General features: G+C 42.3%; 1 protein-coding gene across 3 annotated transcripts in view; it reads left to right on the forward strand.

Annotated features, from left to right (window-relative positions):
- The window catches only part of RAB28 (RAB28, member RAS oncogene family), a 336,848-nt gene extending 318,701 nt beyond the window's left edge, over positions 1-18,147 (forward strand). For all 3 annotated transcript variants that reach the window (XM_029590878.1, XM_029590851.1, XM_029590861.1), the window contains one exon: positions 17,628-18,147. Coding sequence is in view for 1 of the 3 variants with exons in the window: in XM_029590861.1 (XP_029446721.1) it covers positions 17,628-17,720 (93 nt within the window). In the remaining 2 variants the exon portion in view is untranslated. The remainder of the gene's footprint in view (positions 1-17,627) is intronic.
- The last annotated feature ends 2,000 nt before the right edge of the window (positions 18,148-20,147 follow it).

Here is a 20,147-nt window from a genome sequence, read left to right on the forward strand (position 1 = left end):
AGGAATAAAGAGGAAGACTTTTTCAGAGAAAAAAAATGAAAAAATTGTACTGTGCTGCATTAGCCATTGGGTAGTCACTAGAATAATTGTCCAGTACAGAAACAAACAAAAAAAAAGGTATACAAATTATACTGGTATTAACTTATGCTGATTTCGTAGGTGCTGCCTTGACCTTGTCTAAGTAATGGGTTTGTAAACTATGTTTATCCCTTGACATCCTTTACACATGTTCTAGCGTACCTTTCAAGCAGTACAAGTGATTGCTAAATCATATTTCTCCCATCCAGAGTATATTGTTTACACAGAGGAGATATAAAAATAACAAAAACTTCATCTGGTGTATAATTATTTAAAAGATCATATTACTGAACAGAAATAACTGGAATTGGATTTGCTGGTATTCAGCTTTTTTTTTTTTTTTTTTTTTTTTAAGAGGATATGTTGGTATCCTGGATAAATTTCATGTTTGCAAGCTTGGGGCAAGATATAATGAAAACTGAGAGGAAAGAACAGAACAAGCTCTGCAAAGCAGAGTTCAAATGTGCAAAGTAAGATAGAGACACCAGGAATTTTAAGTGCATGCTGAAGTGCTATCAACATTTTTTGTAATTAGTAATTAGAGCAAAACAGATAACTGTAATCCTACACCTTTTATTTAATAATTTTATTTCTGCGGAATATAAAGAACTGATTGTTGAAAACATGTTTCAAAAAGTTCCTTCCATTTATGTGATGCTAGTTACTACCAAAGCTTTTGATACTGTCTTGCATAGGAGGCTTGTCCACCAACTTCTTCAGGATGTATGGAAAAGAATGTTGGAGACTTCACTCTCACTGCTTCCTGTAGGAAAGAAGGTGAACACTAAATACTGCATCCAGATAGCCAAGGGATTCAATAGTCCAGTTGCCACGCTAGTCTGTGATTGATAAATCCAACTTTAAAAGGACAAAGGAATCAAAACTCTAGTTCTTTTTGTGTCCTTGGAGTTTTTAGGAAGATCTTCTTTAGAACATTATGCTTAGCTTCTATGTAGTGTCCTATTATTGCCCTCTGCTTTAACGGCAGGAGGAATTATTTTCAGACAGCCACAAACAAGTCATTGAATTTTATGGTCTGGGAAAACAAATTATCATGGGGATAACTTGCTGATGTGGCTGTTACTACCCTTAACCAATTAGCCTTAATCTTGGATGCAACTCCAAAATTGCTGTCTGCTTCAATGGCAAGAAGTAATGGGGAATTGGATTCAGATAGCAACTAACAAGGGCCCTGACTTTGATAGTTTGGGAAACTAAGTATGGGGGTAACTTGTATGGCGTGGCAGTTGCCACCCCCCCTGATGCTACTAATTATGAGGGAGGCCTGTATGGCATGGCTGATGCTACAATAAGCTTGCTGGGCAGATTGGATGGACCATTTGGTCCTTTTCTACTGTCATTTATATGTTTCTATGTATGTGATTGAATAAATGCATTTCATCTGGAAGGAACACAGAAATTTTCTGAGATTCTCCCTCCAGAGAAGCAAAATTAATTTGTTCCCCATGGAACACTGGAGAGGAGTTCGGGAAGCATCTGGTCCATTCACCTTCTAATGCTTTTGAGCCAGCATTTAGAGCCTCTGCTTTGGCTATTGGTGTCTGCAAGCTGACATATGTCTGTGGATCTCTGACCTAAGAGAAGATATGCAGGACAGACTTACAGACATGCGATACAGGGGAGAGAACTACTTTGTGGACAAAGTAAAAAAAAAAAAAAAAGCAGAATATCTAATTAAAGATCACTGTTCTATGTATCAGACATGCTCCAACACTTACAAGTATCAAGTTGGACATATAGGAGAGAGTCTTTATTCAATAGAGACAATTTAAAAAACATAAACATATTCCTCTGTCCACTTGTGCCCATCAGCAACAGAACTCAAAGTCTCACCCATGTGACTGCAGAAAATTGACCATCCCCAACATGGCAACAACATCAAAATTAGCGCCAGGTTTTTGGCTGAAATCTGAGCACATAGCCAGTATTCCAGTTTCCATATCAGACGACCTTCATTACATTATATTACATCTTAGTCTTATATCTCGTGCCCCATTCTAAAACAAGGACTCAAAGTGGCTAACATCATAAAAATAGCAATGCCTAAAAAAATGCAATACATAAAAAATACAATATAATCACAATCAATACATAATAATTCCACCCTCCATTTCTCAACGACAGGGAATTCCTTAAAAGTACACTACTTGTTAATTCTACAGGAGCTTCCAAAGGAACAATCCCTTTTGGTTCACCACCAATGGCCCATTGGAGTGGGGGCTTAGATGACCCTGTGGCTTTATAACTCTCACGGTATTTTTCCCCATGAGGAAAATTATCGTGGTGGTAATTGCCCTCCTTACATTGTGCAATGACCCCGGGAATGTGAGGCTGTCCTCATTTAAAGGAGTCCCAGACCCTATTGACTGCTTAGTAATCAAGGGGTGGGGGTCCTGACTTCTGGGACTCCAGTTTTTATGATAAAGGGGAGGGGTTGCAGAAGGGGCATGGGGCCTGTGAATGACTTTATAACTAATTTTATAAACTTTTTCACATATGGGCTGCCTTCAAGAGTGGTAGTGATGGGGTTTGCTTTTTGGAGGGGGTTTTACTCTGGGCCATCAGCTCCTTTAAGTCAAGGCCAAGGAAGCTTGGTGATATGCATTCATGTACACAAGCTCCCAGGGGAAGTTAGCTACTCTTAGGGGCAGATTTTAAATACTTGCGCGAACAAAAGTACGCTGGATTTTATAAGATACGCGCGTATCTTATAAAATCCGGGGTTGGTGCGCGCAAGGGGGTGCACATTTGTGCAACCTGCACGCGCCGAGCCCAGCGCGGCCTGCCTGTTCCCTCCGAGGCCGCTCCGATTTCGAAGCGGCCTCAGAGGGAACTTTTCTTCGCCCTCCCCCCACCTTCCCCCACCTTCCCCCACCTTCCCCTCCCTAACCCACCCCCCCCCGGCCCTATCTAACCCCCCTCCCTTTGTCGGCAAAGTTACGCCTGCTTTCAGCAGGCGTAACTTTGCGCGCTTTGGCCGGCAGCCCCGCTCCGTCCTCCGGTCCCGGGGGCTGGTCCGGAGGCCTCGACCACGCCCCCGGGCTGGCACCACGCCCCCGGGCCCGCCCCCTCCCTCCCCTTTTCGAAAGCCCCGGGACTTACGCGCGTCCCGGGGCTTTACACACGCCGGCGGCCTATGCAAAATATGTGCGCCGGCGCACGCGGGCCTTTTAAAATCCGCCCCTTAAGTTATAGCTACCTTTGCTTCCAGTCTTGGCTTGTGAATTTTTCAGCAAGCCGTGTTATTTGGTTTCCTTTGTTTAGTGTATTAATGATCACATTATCCTAAATTTTCATGCTAACAAGCTCATTTAAATATGCGCACTGCTTTGGCTCAAATTGCACAAGGTTTTTGAAATATCTTGTGCTATCCACAAGTTATGCCATTCACCGCACAAAAAAACTGTTTGTCACGCAGTACATGGCCTAACGCGACTTAGTGAATGAGTCCCCATAGCTTGAAAATTGGGCAGTGATAGTGTTCTATCCATATCAGCCTACATTGATGAGATCTGCAAGGCTGTGTCATGGATTTTAGTCCACCTATTCAAATCCCATTACTGTTTGGATATAGCTCCTGTTCCAGCACAGTTTGATCAGTCTGTTTGCCAAGGTTTCTTTAAAGGGTAGAATAAAACGCCATTTCTCCTCAGGCCAATTTTTATTATTTTGGGTTTTCGTACCCCCAAAAATATGTTTCTATATGTATGACCTTTAGCTATTTATTTGTATTCTGAAGGCAGCATACACGAAGTATGAGGAGATGTATTTCTTGAAAGTTGGTAATGATTTACATATGATTTCTTCTTTATTTTCAAAGGTGTTCTGGTATAAGAAATAGCTATGTATTTATTACATGAGATAAGAGGTGACATCTCATATTTTATCAAGAATGTTTATTGTCTCTGGAGTTGTTTAGTATACTAGTTTCTAAACTGTGGATTAACTCTGGAGTCACGTGACTGCCATGTGCCTCTTCAGAAACCTTCCCAAACTTGTAATTAGAGCATTAACAAGTCTATTTCGTTCATTCATTTCTTCCAGTTATTAGTGCCTTTATTGTTTTTTGCTCTATAATAACCTTCTTCTATTAATACTATCCTTTTAGGGCTTAATTCACTAAGCTTTTTTTTTTCCCATAGATACTGAATGGAAGAAAGCCATTAGTAAATCATACCCTTCATGGCCTATGTGCTAAAACTCATCCTAAAAATGTATTTTGTATTACAGCTATAAATGGAATGATTTGCATACTAAAATGCTAGTCAGTGGAAAATGCACTAAGATTTAGCTAGTGCCCACAAAACAAAATATCCCCCTACCACGCACATGCTTTTCCTTTGCATACTAAGCTTAAAAGTGTAGCATAAACATGCTGAATCATGAAATCTTCTGTGCTAATAGGCTCAGAGTGAAAGAGCCAGTTAACTAACGTAGTAGTAAAACTTAAAGGATGTGAACTTTACCTGTGAATAGTACCTTACAGGTACTGTCACAAGGTCACCTCCTTAGTGATGCAGGTTCCCTTCTCTCCGTCTCCTGGGTGTTTCTGGGGCTTGTTCCCGGGTCCCTTGATCCTTGTCTGGGAGGCCCTCCAAGTCCTCGGCCTATCCTCCAGTCCCGCTGCGCTGGCCAAGCTCAAGCACTAGCACAGAATTTAGCTGAGTTACTCCCAGCCTCTCTCATAAGCAAATGACCCACAAGAAAGAAATAACAAAAATGGATTACCAGTGTGTACTGAACAAGTCAGCTGGTTTCGCCCCTCATCATTTTATCCCTGGAGTTTCCAGCAATCTCTCCAGTTCTCTGGAACATTCAAATTACTGCTTTGGCTTTATCATTTACAGCTACTATTCCTTTCAGGGGAACAGGGCACAACTCTCCCCAGCACCCCTCCGTTGTGCAATGGCTACCAGCCTTCCATATCCACCAGCTTATACTGTGCTGTAACCTTTTACTCTTAAGTGTAACCATGAAAACAGGCTTCACAGTATTAAACACAATATTTCCAGTTACTCACTTGAACTCCATGTCTGAAGCTGAGGACTCGTCTGTCAGAAAGTCCACCTCCATCTCATCCTCCTGCTCTGAGGAGCTGGGTTTTTCATCCCACGCCTCCCCGACCGGCACGCACTCCTCTTCACAGGCCATGGGTTCACCTGTGTCTGATTCACTCTCCCTGACGTCATCCAGCATTTCCTGTTTCTCCCAAACCCTTAGGTCAGGTGGTGGCTCTAACAACCCGGGAGTTGTAGTTCTCCTGGTTGCTTTTAGTGCCCTCTATTGTCTACCAGGATTCTGTGTTACCTTTTCTTTTCTACAGCTTCTCTGCTTTTGCCCCTGCTTATCTAGGCCTTCATCACAGTGCACATGGTCAGGACCTACATCACTAAACAACTGAAGCTTTTTTTTATGATAAAATGTAACTGAACCTTTTTGGCACCTGTTAGAATGTACGATAATACGCATATAACTTAGCGACGGTATAGAAAAGATTTTAAATAAATAAAAATAAATAAACATGGAGAATTTCATTCCCACAGCCATCCCCGCCCCCATCAAGTTCACCCCATCCAGTTCATCATCTCTACTTCAATCATCCAGATCCCTTTTTTATGTTCTTGGATGCTGTCATGTACCTGAATCCATGACCCCTTCTCCTGGACCCTTTCTCACTCTTCCAGAATGAATCCCTGCCATTGAAAAGTGTCCTGCTTTTTACCAGCTGGAGATCCCTCTTATCTGCAAGGTGGTGCAGCCCCCTGAATGATGATTCCTAGTGGCACTCACCACTGTCACATAATAGCGATGAGCAGCACTAGGCAGTATCATTTAGGGGATTGCAGCAGTTCCAGCAGGATGGCTATCACATTCCTCCTGCTGGTGAAGAGCAGGACACTCCTCCAATAAGGACTCATCCCAAAGAGGATGAAAAGGACCTGCATTATAGGGAGGTTGACTTGAGGAAGGGTCCAAGTGCTAGAAGAAATTGTCAGGCTTTGTTGGGTGTAGAAGATGATCTGGCTACATGAAAGGGAAGTTGGGCCTTGTTTGAATGTGGCAATCTTGATTGAGAAGAGATTGGGAGGATAGAATCCCCCGTGTTAATAAGCCTTTTCAATTATGGTCAACTAGCATAGGGATTTCCCATTCAGCATTCATGCTAAAGATTTAGCACCTGGTCAGAAGCAGGTGTTAGCGTTTAAGCTTTAGTGGGCAGCATGAAATAGCATGTGATGGAGAACACTCCATGCTATTTCATATGTATCAACGAAGACCTCATTTGTTTCCATCCTAAACTGATTTGCAGGTTTATGCTAATTTTAGCAAGATTAGGTTAGCATGCATAGTAAGCCATTAGTGTTTGACACCCTAGTTTTGTGTATATTAAATGCCCTTAACATGCACCCTTACCTGTTGGGGCAGATTTTATAAATCTGCGCACACGCGTACTTTTGTTTGCGGGATTTCAATAGATACACGCGTATCAATTAAAATCCGGGGTCGGCGCGCGCAAGGCTGCCCAAAATCGGCAGCCTGCGCGCGCCAAGCCGCACAGCCTGCCTCCGTTCCCTCCGAGGCCGCTCCAAAATTGGAGCGGCCTCGGAGGGAACTTTCCTTCGCCCACCTCCCCCCCCCCGGCCCTATCTAAACCTCCCCCCTACCTCTATCACAAAAGTTACGCCTGCTCGAAGCAGGCGTAAGTTTGCGCGCGCCGGGCCGGCTGCCGCGCTCCATGTTCCGGTCCGGGGACTGGTCCAGGGGCCGCTGTCACGCCCCCGGGCCGGAACCACGCCCCGGACACGCCTCCGAAATGCCGCATCACTCCCAACACGCCCCCGAAATGCTGCATCACTCCCGGCATGCCCCCGACACGCCCCTCCATGCAAGCCCCGGGAATTACGCGCGTCCCGGAGCTTGCGCGCGCCGCCGAGCCTATGCAAAATAGGCTCGGCGCGCACAGGGGGGGTTTGGGGTAGGTTTTCGGGGGGTACACGCGTGCCCCTTTGAAAATCTACCCCTTAGTGAATAAGTCCTATAGCCTATAGTCAGCATCACTTAGCTGGTTAAGTTCAGAATTACAAAAGAAAAGAATTTAATTTCTTGCACATTGTTTATTGTGCACATGTAAAATAAAAGTAATCCTTTGGTAATGAACTGTTATTGTCCAGTATAATTTATGCCACACATTTTGCTTTTGTGATTTATCTATATGTGTGTGTTTCACTCCGCCCTTCTTTTGTGTAAGTTCAGAATTAGCTAGCTAAGTGGTGCTGTTTTAATATCTGGGCATGGTCAGCAGCTGACACTTAGCTACTAGCAAACTTTTTATCGCTAAGCGAAGGGCAGGATGGGAGCATTCTGAGACAGAGCCACTTGTCTGGCTAACTTATAGGATCAATCATCAAATTGCGATAGAGCCATATGGTGTGATAACAGCAGGTCTAATACGCGTTAGATGTGCGATATTTAGCACATGGCATGTTAGTATGCAAATATGATGAGTATGCAAAAGCTAGAAAATTATGGAAATTAGGGGTTCCTATCAATTTAGCAGTGAAATAATGTAAGGAGTTTCCATGTTTGCTCATGCTGTCTTCTTTTGGAGCATACGATGAGCTTTCTGTTTAAAGGCCTAGGCCATATGGTCTTGCATGTAAGACATTTGCAATGGCCAATGGTATTCTACCATGCAGGGTCATATGGGTCCCAAACCTTGGTTCTAGTGAACCTTTAAGAAATAAACCACACAATGAAAAGGCACAACCAGAAAGTTAAATTTCAAAATATATGACAAGTTTATTAACCAATTATAGTCAACAAATTCAAAGCAAGTCAAGGTCTTTGGTAATCACATTCTGTAAGGACTATAGATCAAATAGCACATGACATTGTAACTGAAATGATTAGCACATTTAGTGTAGAACTATACATACATAGTTACAAATGCCAACATAATATATACAGTATTAGTATCATATCCTTTTGCAAATTCAGGATTACTGCAAAGACCATAGAAAGTGGAAGTGGCAACCCAATAGCTACAGTACAGCTCTAATATTAGAGCTGATACCAGCACAACTATGTGATAGCAAGTAGAAGGGCCAAATAGTCCATGTTGAAAGAGTGCACGCAAATGGGGGACAGCCTAAGGGCCACGGCAGCAGAGTTCAAGTAGAAGGCAGCAGGACCAGGACTGGAGAGCTCAGCATTGAGGCCGCAGGACTCAGACTGGAGAGCACGTCATGGAGGCAACAGCAGGATGAGATGACACAGTTGCATGCTGGCAGGACCACAGGAGATGACACAGCAGCATGGAGGTAGCAGCAGGATGAGAAGAGAGGAGAATCAACATCAGGACCAGGGATGAAACATGAGAAGAAACACCAGCAACAGGAGCCGGAGATGAAACATGATGAGAAGAGACAGCAGGAGATGAGATATGATGAGAAGAGACACTGGCAGCAGGACCAGGAGATGAGACATGATGAGAAGAGATACCAGCAGCAGGGCTGTGACTGGAGATCGCATGAAGGAGGCAGGACTATCGGTAGAGCAAAGAGAAGGGCATAAGAAGCAAGTTCTTTTTTACTCAGCGCACAATTAAACTCTGGAATTTGTTGCCAGAGGATGTGGTTAGTGCAGTTAGTATAGCTGTGTTTAAAAAAGGATTGGATAAGTTCTTGAAGGAGAAGTCCATTACCTGCTATTAGGTTCACTTGGAGAATAGCCACTGCCATTAGCAACGGTAACATGGAATAGACTTAGTTTTTGGGTACTTGCCAGATTCTTGTGGCCTGGATTGGCCACTGTTGGAGACAGTGGCTTGATGGACCCTTGGTCTGACCCAGTATGGCATGTTCTTATGTTCTTATCTAGCTGGCACAGGAACTCTCTATTGAGGGCAGGCCTGACTTGTTTGGACAAGTCATCTTTGATTGAAAGTTTTTACCCTTTAAAAGGTTAACTACTTAGGGAGGGGGGGGAGTGCCTTATGGCCCTTTTCCTCACCTGTGCTTTTGGCTGGTTAGGGGTGGCATACTTTGGGAGGACCTACCCCTGGGCCATCCCAATAGCTGAGGACTGCTGCATAGCATCGACTCCTGGGAGGATAGAGATGGCACTGGTGGAGGATCAGGCAATCTTTTTTTTTTTTAAATCTTTTTTATTTATTTTCATGTAACATACACAAAGCTAAAATACAACAACAGTAGCACCCCATACAACTTCAAACAAGTAATAAAATAATCAACTGTATCTAACATATTGCACGGTTTAAAAAACTTTGGGCATGATACAAATGGTAGAAAAAGGAAAAAGATAAAGAAAGGAGAGGAAGAGTAGAATAGGAAGGGGAAAGGAAGAAAGGGAAAGAAAAAGGATCCCAATAATACAGAAATCGAGAAACCCAAACAACCAGAAGTAGCTGAGAAGCTGGGGTTATGAGGCAATATACATCTCAAGAGGCTTTCACATCAGAGACCTTCGGCAAGTCTATTAAATTTAATTGCCATGATGTTTTCATATTTGCTATATAAGCATACCGAATTCCACCATAAATGTTTAGAAAGCATCTTGCTGTGTTTCCAATTACACATAATATTATGTAAGGCGAAGCTTCCTATACTGTGAGAGTCCAGTCTTACAGTGAAAGGCATAACATCTATGGGATCCATGTGGCTCATACCATAAGACTGGACCCATACAGCACAGAAAGTTGACACTGTTAAGCTCCACTCCTTCTGCCAAGTGGGGAGGATTGGGAGGAGGCCAAGCTGTACTGTAATCTCAGGGAAGAGAATATCATGGGAACTGGAGAGAAGAGATGTAAGACCTTTTAGGAAAGAAGAATGCGAGGAGGGCTTTCAGAGGAAGGAGGAGAATATGGGGAGACCCTTCTAGGAGTAGGGTGGGTACATGCAGAGGGCCGTCCAGAGGTGGGAGATGGAAATGTAGAGAGCTTTCCATGGTTGGAAAGGGGGTATGGAAATAGCTTTATGGAGTCAAAGGAAGGAAATGTGGGGAGAACATTCAAGGGATTAAGGAGAGCAAAGATTGAACCTAGTGGGAGGCAAAGACAAAGGGAGAGAAAATGGAGTATAAAGTAAGGAGAAAAAGGACCCAGGATGAAGAGAAAGAGAAAGAGAGAACCAGGGCCTGAGGGAGAGAAGTCGAGTTGGGGACAGAGGCCAGGGAGAATGGAACTGAGGGAAAAAGTACATTGGCTAGAGAGGAATGTGAGGGAGAGAGCAATGAGGATGGACGGAGAATGAAAGGACTCTGGTTAATAGGTGGAGAGAGAGAAAGAAAGGAGAGCGGGCCAAGGATGGGCTAATAGAGACAGGGTTCTGGATTTTACAGGTGGGGGAGAGATCCAGGAAAATAATTGGGAAGAGAAATGGAGGAGAGAGCACATGAAAAAGAGGAGAGAAAGAAGGAGGTATAGAGAGAGACAAACAAGCAGGTAGAATATGAAGAGGAGACAAAGGAAGAGAAGAAAAGAGAAGCAGGAGAAGAGAGCAGAAAGAGAAGGAAGCAAAAATATTAAAATATCCACTTGAAGGAAAAAGACAAAGAAGGGAGAGAACTGAAGTAGAATAGAAAAAAGAACACCAGACACGGAGAACAAAAAGGAACAGAAACAAGGAGAGAGCATTTTAACAAAAGAGACACATTGAACTAGATAATTTAAGGCAGACACAGCAAAGAGTGAAAACTATTTTATTATCTAATAGAGAATATTAACAGTTTAAAATATCCTAGGACCCAGTTCAAATTCTTTGATCGGGACATGTCTGTCTTGTAGAATTTAAATGTTGATAACAGCTAGATTTTGCTGCCTGATTTAATTTTTTCTGGTGCATAATTAATTGTCTTTTATGCAGTACATACCCACCATCCTTGAGGCTTTTGTACTGGGTTTGAAATATTTTGTGATGATAAAATTTAAAGAGGTGCAGTCCAGACAACAATCCTCTCACCCCGAATTAACCTGCGTAATCACTACTAGCACTATGTTGAACCAAGTGTTCAAGATTTACCCCCCAGAAGTCTGGTATCCTTATTTTATCCTCAATGCAAATATGAATGATGTTCAGACACTCATTATTGGTGAGGAAAAAAGAGCCTGTAAAGGGTTCCTTTCCAATCTGGTGGGGGGGCGGGGGCAGCTCAGTAATTATTTGCACAAGGCAGCAAAACAGGTAGCACTGGCCCTGTCCTCAGCTCATTGCTCAGATTCTATTCTTAGATCTTAGCAAAAAGAAGGAGAAGAAAAGGGATGTAGTATGTATATTCCTTATGTTTTATCTGTAGTTAGCATAATTTCCATTTTAAGGCAAGCTCTCCAACAAGCAGGGCTGCATTAGCCATGACATGTGGGTGACATTATCCGATGACGCCAATCAGACCCATCACTTTAGCTCAGTACAACTTTTACTACTAAACATTTGCAGGAGTTCCCACCTGTGTGCTTTCTTATGAGCCCCTCAGTCTTTCTTTTGTCCGAGCTTCCACACAGACTTATACCCTCTGTCTCATTTTTTAAATATCTTTTTTCCTTTTTTCACTTAACTTAAGGACTTTTCTGATGTCCTTAATTCACTTAACTTGTTTCAGAGTTTCCTCACTGCAGTGGCTTCCCCTCAACTGCTCTTTTCAGGACTACTTACAATAAATAACCAAGTCTGGGTCCAAGAACACCACTTCTAGTGGCTTCAAAGACATATGGTCATGATATTTGTTATAAATGCCTTGATCCTAACTATGAATCAGCCAACTTCTATGACTGTGGCTGTATGCCACCGAGATCCCAAAGGAACAGGGCCTGGAAGATGGAGAAGTTTTGCAGGTCAATGAAAAGTCAGTCGTTCCTACTTCCAGAGTGGCTTTGATTTTTTTCACCAATTTCTTCTACATCAAGTCAAGCAGGAGATGTTAAGAGAGAGCTCACCCAACTGTGGTGCTAGGCTCCAAAACTGCCATAGTTCAGGTGTTGAGCAAGATACAGAAACATTGAATACAGGAACTTGTGATCACCTCGGCACACCCAGGGGCTGATTTCCCCATCTTCACAGGGCTTGTCGGCACGGAAAAAAAAGAAGCCAGCACTCCTCTGAGGCAGCAATGTGGTTGATGCCTTCGAAGAAGAAGTCTACACTGAAGCAGGAATCATCAGTGCATCACTGGGCCTTGGCATTTGCTGCACTGGATGCAGGAACAAGCTGTGGGAGGACCAGGAGGGGATTCATCACAGCTACCTTCCTTTGTGTTGGTGCCATTGTCTCCATCTTACCTCCTTTACCCAGATCCTGGGCCACATAGAGCTGCTTCCCTTCCTTTGTCCTGTGGCTTTGCCTGGAGATTCTGGATCTAATATGCCCCATAGTGCCTCTACAACCACCAGCTCAGTTAACTCAGAAAGGGGACGTTTCCTAGATTCCAGTATATGCTTCTCAGGAGGATTACCCTGTACTGTTTTCAGAAGAGGATATTTCTTCCTCAACTCCAGCCAAAGGACACAGCAGTCCATACACTAGATGTCTGAATTGGTAAAGATTTTCTATACCTCGTTGATGGCCAGCAACAAGGAGGGCACCCTTCAACCTCTCCTGTCCAAAATGTTTGACTTGTTCTCACAAGGGGGGGAGGGAGGAGACAATTTCACCTCAACACCTTGGGATCTCCCATCAGTGGAGGGTTCTAGCCTATGTCATCCATCCCAATTTGCAGAGGAATCCAGTCAGTTTGAGGATGGAGTTTGAGATGCCATCATATGGCATAGGCCTCGGTAGAATTCCCCTCCAAGACAACAGAGAACCTTGCCATGATCACCATTATCTTCATCGAGATCATGGGTAGTGTCCTCCCACCTCTAGATTTGGAGCAAGGGTCTAAGGGATACCCACAGATCCCTTAACTGACCTGCTGAAGCAATTATTTCCACGAGAAGACCTCTTACGTTCTAAATTCTTGAATAAGTTGGGAAAGTTGATCAGAGTCAATGTCCTTAGGGACAAGGATCCCTGCACAGAGGTCTTCAGGATACTGTGGTTTCTAGAAACACCTGCATTGAAATCTATCCACTCTATACTGTGAGAATTGCAAATGAGAATATGGGATAATCCCACCTCCTGCCCCCCAGTAGCCAGGAAACTGGACCTTAAATACAGGGTCCAACAATTTCCAGGATTTGATGTGGTTGAAGGCAGCATTGAAGTGCACCAAAAGACCAGGATTTGTTTTCTAACCCCCCCCCCCCCACACACACACACACACCCTACCTTGGGGAAGGACCATAGATTGTTAGACAAATTTGAAAAGAAGGTCTTCCAGAGCTGGATGATCAATGCCTGCATTGCTGCCCAGCAACTGTATACCATCCTCCCCCTTATCTAGGTACAAGATTGTATGTATGCCCTGGACTTGAAAAATGTGTATGCTTGCATACCCATTCAGCATCCCATTGGAAATACCTCTGGATTGTGGTAACTTCTTTCACTTCAAGTACAAGGTTTTTCCCTTTGGGCTTCCTGCAGTCCCAAGGGTGTTTACAGAATGCCTGGCCTTGGCATTAGTGAACATTTGTCATCAGGGAATTTGTTTCTTCCCTTGTCTGGATGACGGCTGGTGACAGGAGTTTCTCAGGCAGAGATGTTAAGAGTCCCTGCAAAAGACAATCTGACTCCTTCAGTCGCTAGGGTTCATAATCAAATTTACCAGGTGAAACCTCATCCCCATCTAGAGAATCAAATTAATCAGACCATGGATAAACTCAGCAGGGGAGAAAGCATTCCTTCCATCAGTATGGACATCGTGTCTTCAAGACACAACCAAAGCAGTCCTGGTTGTCTTCAGGCATAATGGCTTCAGTGATGTATGTGTGTCCTCATGACTCACCTAAACATGAGGGTTCTCCCATAGGGCCTTTGTACCCTCTGGGATCAACTGCTCCAGTCTTTATCACATCCCATAAAGGTTACCCTGGAGAAGATGACATCCCTTCTATGGTGCCTACATCCACAGAGCCTGGAGATATGCACTCCTCTTCAAATTCTACCTCATCAAGTGACACTGGCAAATGATGCATTCAACAAGAGGTTGGGGTGCATACATGGGCCTCCTCCATACTCAAAGGATCTTGTGAAGAGCAGAATGCTTTGGGTTTTTTTCAGATCAACCTCCTGGAGCTAAAAGCCATTCACTATGCATTAACAGATAGATTTTAAAAGCGTTGCTCACGCAAAAATGGCCCCGTACATGAGTATATGGGCCACGCACGAGCAACAAGAATTTTAAGAAGCCGGCAAGTACATGCGTACATACCTGTGCGCACATCAAGAATAAGGAGGCAGAAAAGGGGCAGGGCATGGGCATTCCAAGACTTACATGGGTAACTCTGAATTTTGCAAAGGTGAACATGGCAAAGCACTCCATGTTGCCTGCATAACTTTACTACTGGTCCTGATGAAGTGCAAGTCTGGAGATTTTGAGAGAGAGAGAGACAATCTGACACTCCATATATTTCCCACTGTGAGAGGGGCACTTTCAAATCAGGGTGGGTTTTAGGGGGGGGGGGGCAGTGTTACATTGGTCTGCCTAGGGCACAAGGGTCTGTAGACTCTTGTAACACCGCCCCCCTCCCCCCCCAAAATCCACTTGGAGTTGAAAGTGCCCCTCTTACAGTGGGAGATATATAGAGTGTCATTGTCTCTCACTCTCTCTGTCTCTCCCACCTCCCCCCCCCCCCCCCACACACATACAAATATGACCACTTGTGTGAGTAGGCCTGTAAAGGCTGCATACATACACGCGGCAGAGATAATTTAAATGATAAACGTATACTTGCACGCATGATATAAAATTAAGTGTATCTTTGCTCGTATGTCAAATATGTGCATTTTTGGGCGCACATACGCTCCTTTGAAAATTTACCTGTATTATTGCTTCTACTTCAGGGAAAAACTTATGATCCAAATCAACAGCCAAGTGGCAATGTTTTATGTGAACAAGCAAGGGGTGTACATGGTCCTGGATCCTCTTCCAAGAATCTCTGAAAGAGTGGGCTCACAATTGTTTAGCTTTTTCCCAAGCAGTTTGTCTTACCAGACATTTTTCAACAGTGGTGGATCGCCTCAGCAGGGTTTTTGCCCCCACAAGTTGCACCTGGACCAAGGAGTTGCAGACAGGCTATTCAGTATCTGGAGTCACCCATCAATCAACCTGATCACATCAGTAAACAGGAAACTTGACAAATTTTGCTCCAAAGCAAGTTCAGATTTACTCCAGATGCTTTTCTGCTCAAGTGGGATATGGATCTTTTGTATGTTTTTCCTTTCCCTTGTGACCAGGACAGTGTAGAAGGTATTCAAAGACAAGGCTCATCCTATCCTCATTGTCCTACCTTGGCCCAGGACTGTGTGATTCTCTTATCTCATCAGATTGTCAGTCCATCCAATGATCTCTCTGGGATACGGTTCAGCTCTACTAACTCAGGAGGAGAGTCATCTATCATCTGAACTTCTCTCCCACCCTCAGCTTAATGGCTTGGATGTTGATTGTTCAATAGTTTCATCGTTATCACTATCTAAGGAGATTGAGGACATCGTGATTTTGGCCAGGAAGCTGTCTACCAGATGAGTGTACATTTTCAAATGGAAGTGATTTGCCTCTTGGTGTCAGGTAGACTACTTGAACCCATTTGCATGTGCATTGAATTAACTACTTTTAGTACTTGTTCTCCCTAGATATTTCACTTAGATGCAGTTCCAACACTGCTCTCTACATTAATGGTGGGGGTGGAAGGGAAATAGAACCAAAAGGTTACTAAGAGCCAAGAGAAACAGATAAGTATGAGAAAAAAAAAGTGCGAAGCTTTCTGGGCAGTCTGTATGGGCCGTTTGGTCTTCTTCTGCCGTCATTTCTATGTTTCTATGTTTCAGGCCTCAGTACATCATCGGTCAAAGTGCCTCTCAGTTCCATTGCTGCTTACCACCCTCAAGTGAATGGAAAACGATCTCCACTCTCTGGTATCAAAGTTCAAGAAAGTTTTGTGGCACACAAGATCTCCAGTTGCAAAACCATCTTTGCTATGGGATCTTAATGTCATCTAGATGCAATTGATGAAGCCTTGCAACAAGCCATTGGGTCAGCTTCCTTAAAGTTTCATTCTTAGAAGATGGTATTTATAGTTGCCATCATTTCAGCTAAAAGTGTCAGTGAGCTACAATCGCTGGTTCATTACTCTCCATACCTGCAATTGTTCCATAACAGGGTGATGTTCCTCACTCACCTTAAGTTTCTGCCAAAAGTGCTTTCAACATTTCATTTGAATCAAGTCATTGTTCTGCCCAAATTCTTTCCAAACCCTCACACACATTAAGGGAAGAAGGCTTTCTGTTCATTGGACTGTTAAAGAGTCTTGGCCTATTATCTGAAGAGAATTCAACCATATCAGTCCTCTTAGAGTTTAATCTTTTATGACCCTAACAGACAGGGAACAGCTATTGCCAAGTATACTTTGTCCAACTGACTAGCTGACTGTATCACACATTGCTATGCTCTGACTGGCCTTCAGATCACAGACTCTGTCAAGACTTACCAAGTAAGATCCATGGTTACCTCCGTGGCTCACCAAAGAGCCATATCCATTGAAGACATCTGTAAAGTTGGAACATGATCATCAATTCACACCTTCACCTCCCATTACTATGTGGACAAACTATCAGGAAATGAGAGTAACTTTGGGCAATCAGTTTTGTGCAGCTTGTTTACTCAGAGTCCACTCAACGCAAAGGAGTCCAGGTTGCTTTTCAGTAAGTGTTCCGCTGCAACTCTCAGTTTGGGACTCCCCCACATGGATGGCTAATTCAGCCCTGCTTGTTAACGGAGAAAGCAAGTTTGCTTATCGTAAAGTACTATAGCAAGTAAGATGAAATAGTCTTGCTTAATACCCACCTGCCTCCCCAGAGAGTCAACTACCTAGCTAAAGCTAAACTCTATAATCAACTGAAGGGCTCATGTAACAGAGAGTTCGCAGAAGTTTCCATGCTTGCTTAGTAATAAAAGTTTTACTGAGCTAGTGAAGATGGGTCCATTTTTTGCCATCAGATGACGTCACCCACATGTCATGGCTAATTCATCCTGCTGTCTTCGGACAACCCTTTTTATGGTAAGCAAACTCACTTTTCATCGCTTTTAAGAACATGGGAAGACCTGTTGATTGATGTTTTACTCCATTCCTGTGCCACCTTATTTAACAGGATCATAAATTAGACCACAGTCTTTGGAAACACAATACATCACTATGGAATATTAAACACAAATTATTCACTTAGGTTTTTTCATGCAGCCAAATGCTGCTGTTTTCTAAGCAAATAAAACTTGTTTAAGACTCTAAGGAGAGAGATGTGCTTGTTTATATGTATTTAAATGAAAGCTATACATTGATGTAGAATTTTAAATGATAACTATATACTGCTTGTTTAGTGGTGATATGTTCATAATTGCTTTATTTTCTTTTATGACAGAGGGTGGTGAAAGCAGACATTGTAAACTACAGTCAGGAGCCTGTGACAAGAACTGTAAATCCTCCTAGAAGCTCGATGTGTGCAGTTCAATGAATACATTAGCATCTTTCACTTGTATAACCCTGTGGTTTACCCGGAACTTCACTTTAACGGTGACAATCTCTGTAGTCCAGTTAAAGGTTTTAAAAGCTTGCTACTCCATTATGTGCTAAGGAGCAGCAGGTAATTTCTGGCACTGGCCAATATTAAAAACTTGGGACCTACACACTTTGAAATCAGAATTAAAATTGTGTATTATTCAGAATTGTATTTAAATAACTTGATATAATTACACATTCCTTTTTGATTGTTGCTACAGAAGAAGAGAGGTTAGCAATCCTATAAATGACTGAGTATGTTCAAGGCATTACTGCAAGATATTTAACCAAAGTTTTATTATATTTATTGATTTAAACTGACATGCCATAACAAATAAACTTGTCTGCTTATAATAAAAAGAACATGTACATCAGAGAAATGATACCTGTGTTTCCAGAATATAAATATTTTCTTTAGAAAGTGAAAAATATATAGATTAAATGCTATTAAGACAGCAAAATTAAATTTACAGGTTCCAGTCATGAAGTGTGAAAGCACACACACTATGGGCCTCATTTATCAGATACTTTTTCTCAGACAGAAGTGGAGATTGCTTTTGATGAATGACAGGAGAAATGATTTTTTTTTTTTAAAGAAAAAAAGAAATTCAGTTAAGTAGTTTTGTAGAAATGAAACACTTATTAGACTAACATAATTTTTGATGCGTGTTTTCAGGGCTATTCTTGTCTTTTCCTCAGACAAGAGATATCATTCCCTAAAAATGGTACTATAGGAGCCCTGAAGTCTTGCATCTTAAAATATTTTTTATTTTTATTCAGCTATCATCTCTACCCTACCCTGCTTTGTTGTTGGGTTGTTTTTTTTTGTTTTTTAAGAAATATTTTTTTCTGACTGGTTAACACAGTATTCCTTTTTTTGCTTTGTGCCTCATAGATGTAAGCTGTTTCTTATACCACATCATTCTGTTTGGATTATCAAGGGAGAAAAACTTTGTTTTTATCTTAATATATCTGTTTCCATATGTTCATATGTTTTGCACTTTTATACTTAAAAATAAGAGGAAATAATGTATTGTTATTGCAAGTAATATATTTTATTATCTTAAATAATTTAAAACTTTTTTTTGAAAAATATGCATTCTATGTATATATATATTAGTGCAAAAATAACATTAAAGAAAAATGCTTACAATAAATCTGCAATATCAAAAAATCTGCATGTGACAAAATGATCATGAACTGATACTGTAGTTTTAAGGAAGCTGATTATGTGTTATTAATGTATTAATATTTTTACTGCAATATTTGTCATGTATTGGTTAATACAATATTTGCAGTCTTTATTTTTAACTAGTATATATTAAGATAGTTACTACATTCATGTTTGATTAATATATATAAAATTATACATATTTTTTTCTATTGAAACACATACCAATAAATTGAAAATGATACTGTATACTTTAGAAGACCAGCTAGGTTTTATATGCACACTGTCTTTTGAAATGAGCCAACTGGCGTTTGATCAGATCTTGGTTTTTCAAATCCTTAAAACCAAATATATCATTTTAACCATAACATGGGCAGCCAGGACCCCAGCCTGTCCCTCTTCCATTCTCTTTACAAATCTCTAACACAATAACTGACAGACACACGATTTTGTGATAAACAAGGTTGCAGCTTTATATATACAAGACCAATAATAACACCCGAGTTTGTAAAATCCCAGAACATCATCCCTGGCAGTCATCTACCACACCCCAGCAGAATGCTCCACCCCCAGACCCTCAGCCTGCAGGCCACCGAAAGTACTGCGCTGCCTAAATACATGACCCCAGCCACAGTCAGCAAGAAGCCATCTCACAAGCGACTGTACCCAATCACTCATGATGAAGTCAGTATTTCCATCGCTGTCTCTCCAGCTGACCCAACTGGTTGGTCAATGCAACCCAATAAAATTAACCAAGATTAGGTAACCTGCCATAGGCACAGGAAAGCCACCGACTTATACAGTGATCCCCCAAAAGATGCAGCCTAAGATCCCGTAAGCAAAATTTCTTCCAAGGCCTCCTGATATGCTTTGACCAACAAATCTTGTCCCATATCAGACAGGTTAACTCTGTCTGAGTGGTACAAGCTAGTACAAACATTCCACTCCCGAGTGTGTTCAGTATGCCTTCCCCCATACAAACACAGCCAAGAGCCAATCTGATCTTCGCTTTGGCCCGACGTCACCCCCATATAGGCTGATCCTTCACAGCAGGCCTTGGAATTATTTCAGACCACCAACAAACTACTGTATAAGGTTACCAAGGTAATATAGTGGCCAAGTCCTTCCATACAGCATTGACCAACTAATCACAGGACCAATTGCCAAGGTCATTTCTTGCCAGATGAATCGACAAGACCTCCAGCCAGGCCC

Source organism: Rhinatrema bivittatum, chromosome 1, assembly GCF_901001135.1.
Source record: "Rhinatrema bivittatum chromosome 1, aRhiBiv1.1, whole genome shotgun sequence".
In the NCBI taxonomy this organism is placed as follows: Eukaryota; Metazoa; Chordata; class Amphibia; order Gymnophiona; family Rhinatrematidae; genus Rhinatrema; species Rhinatrema bivittatum.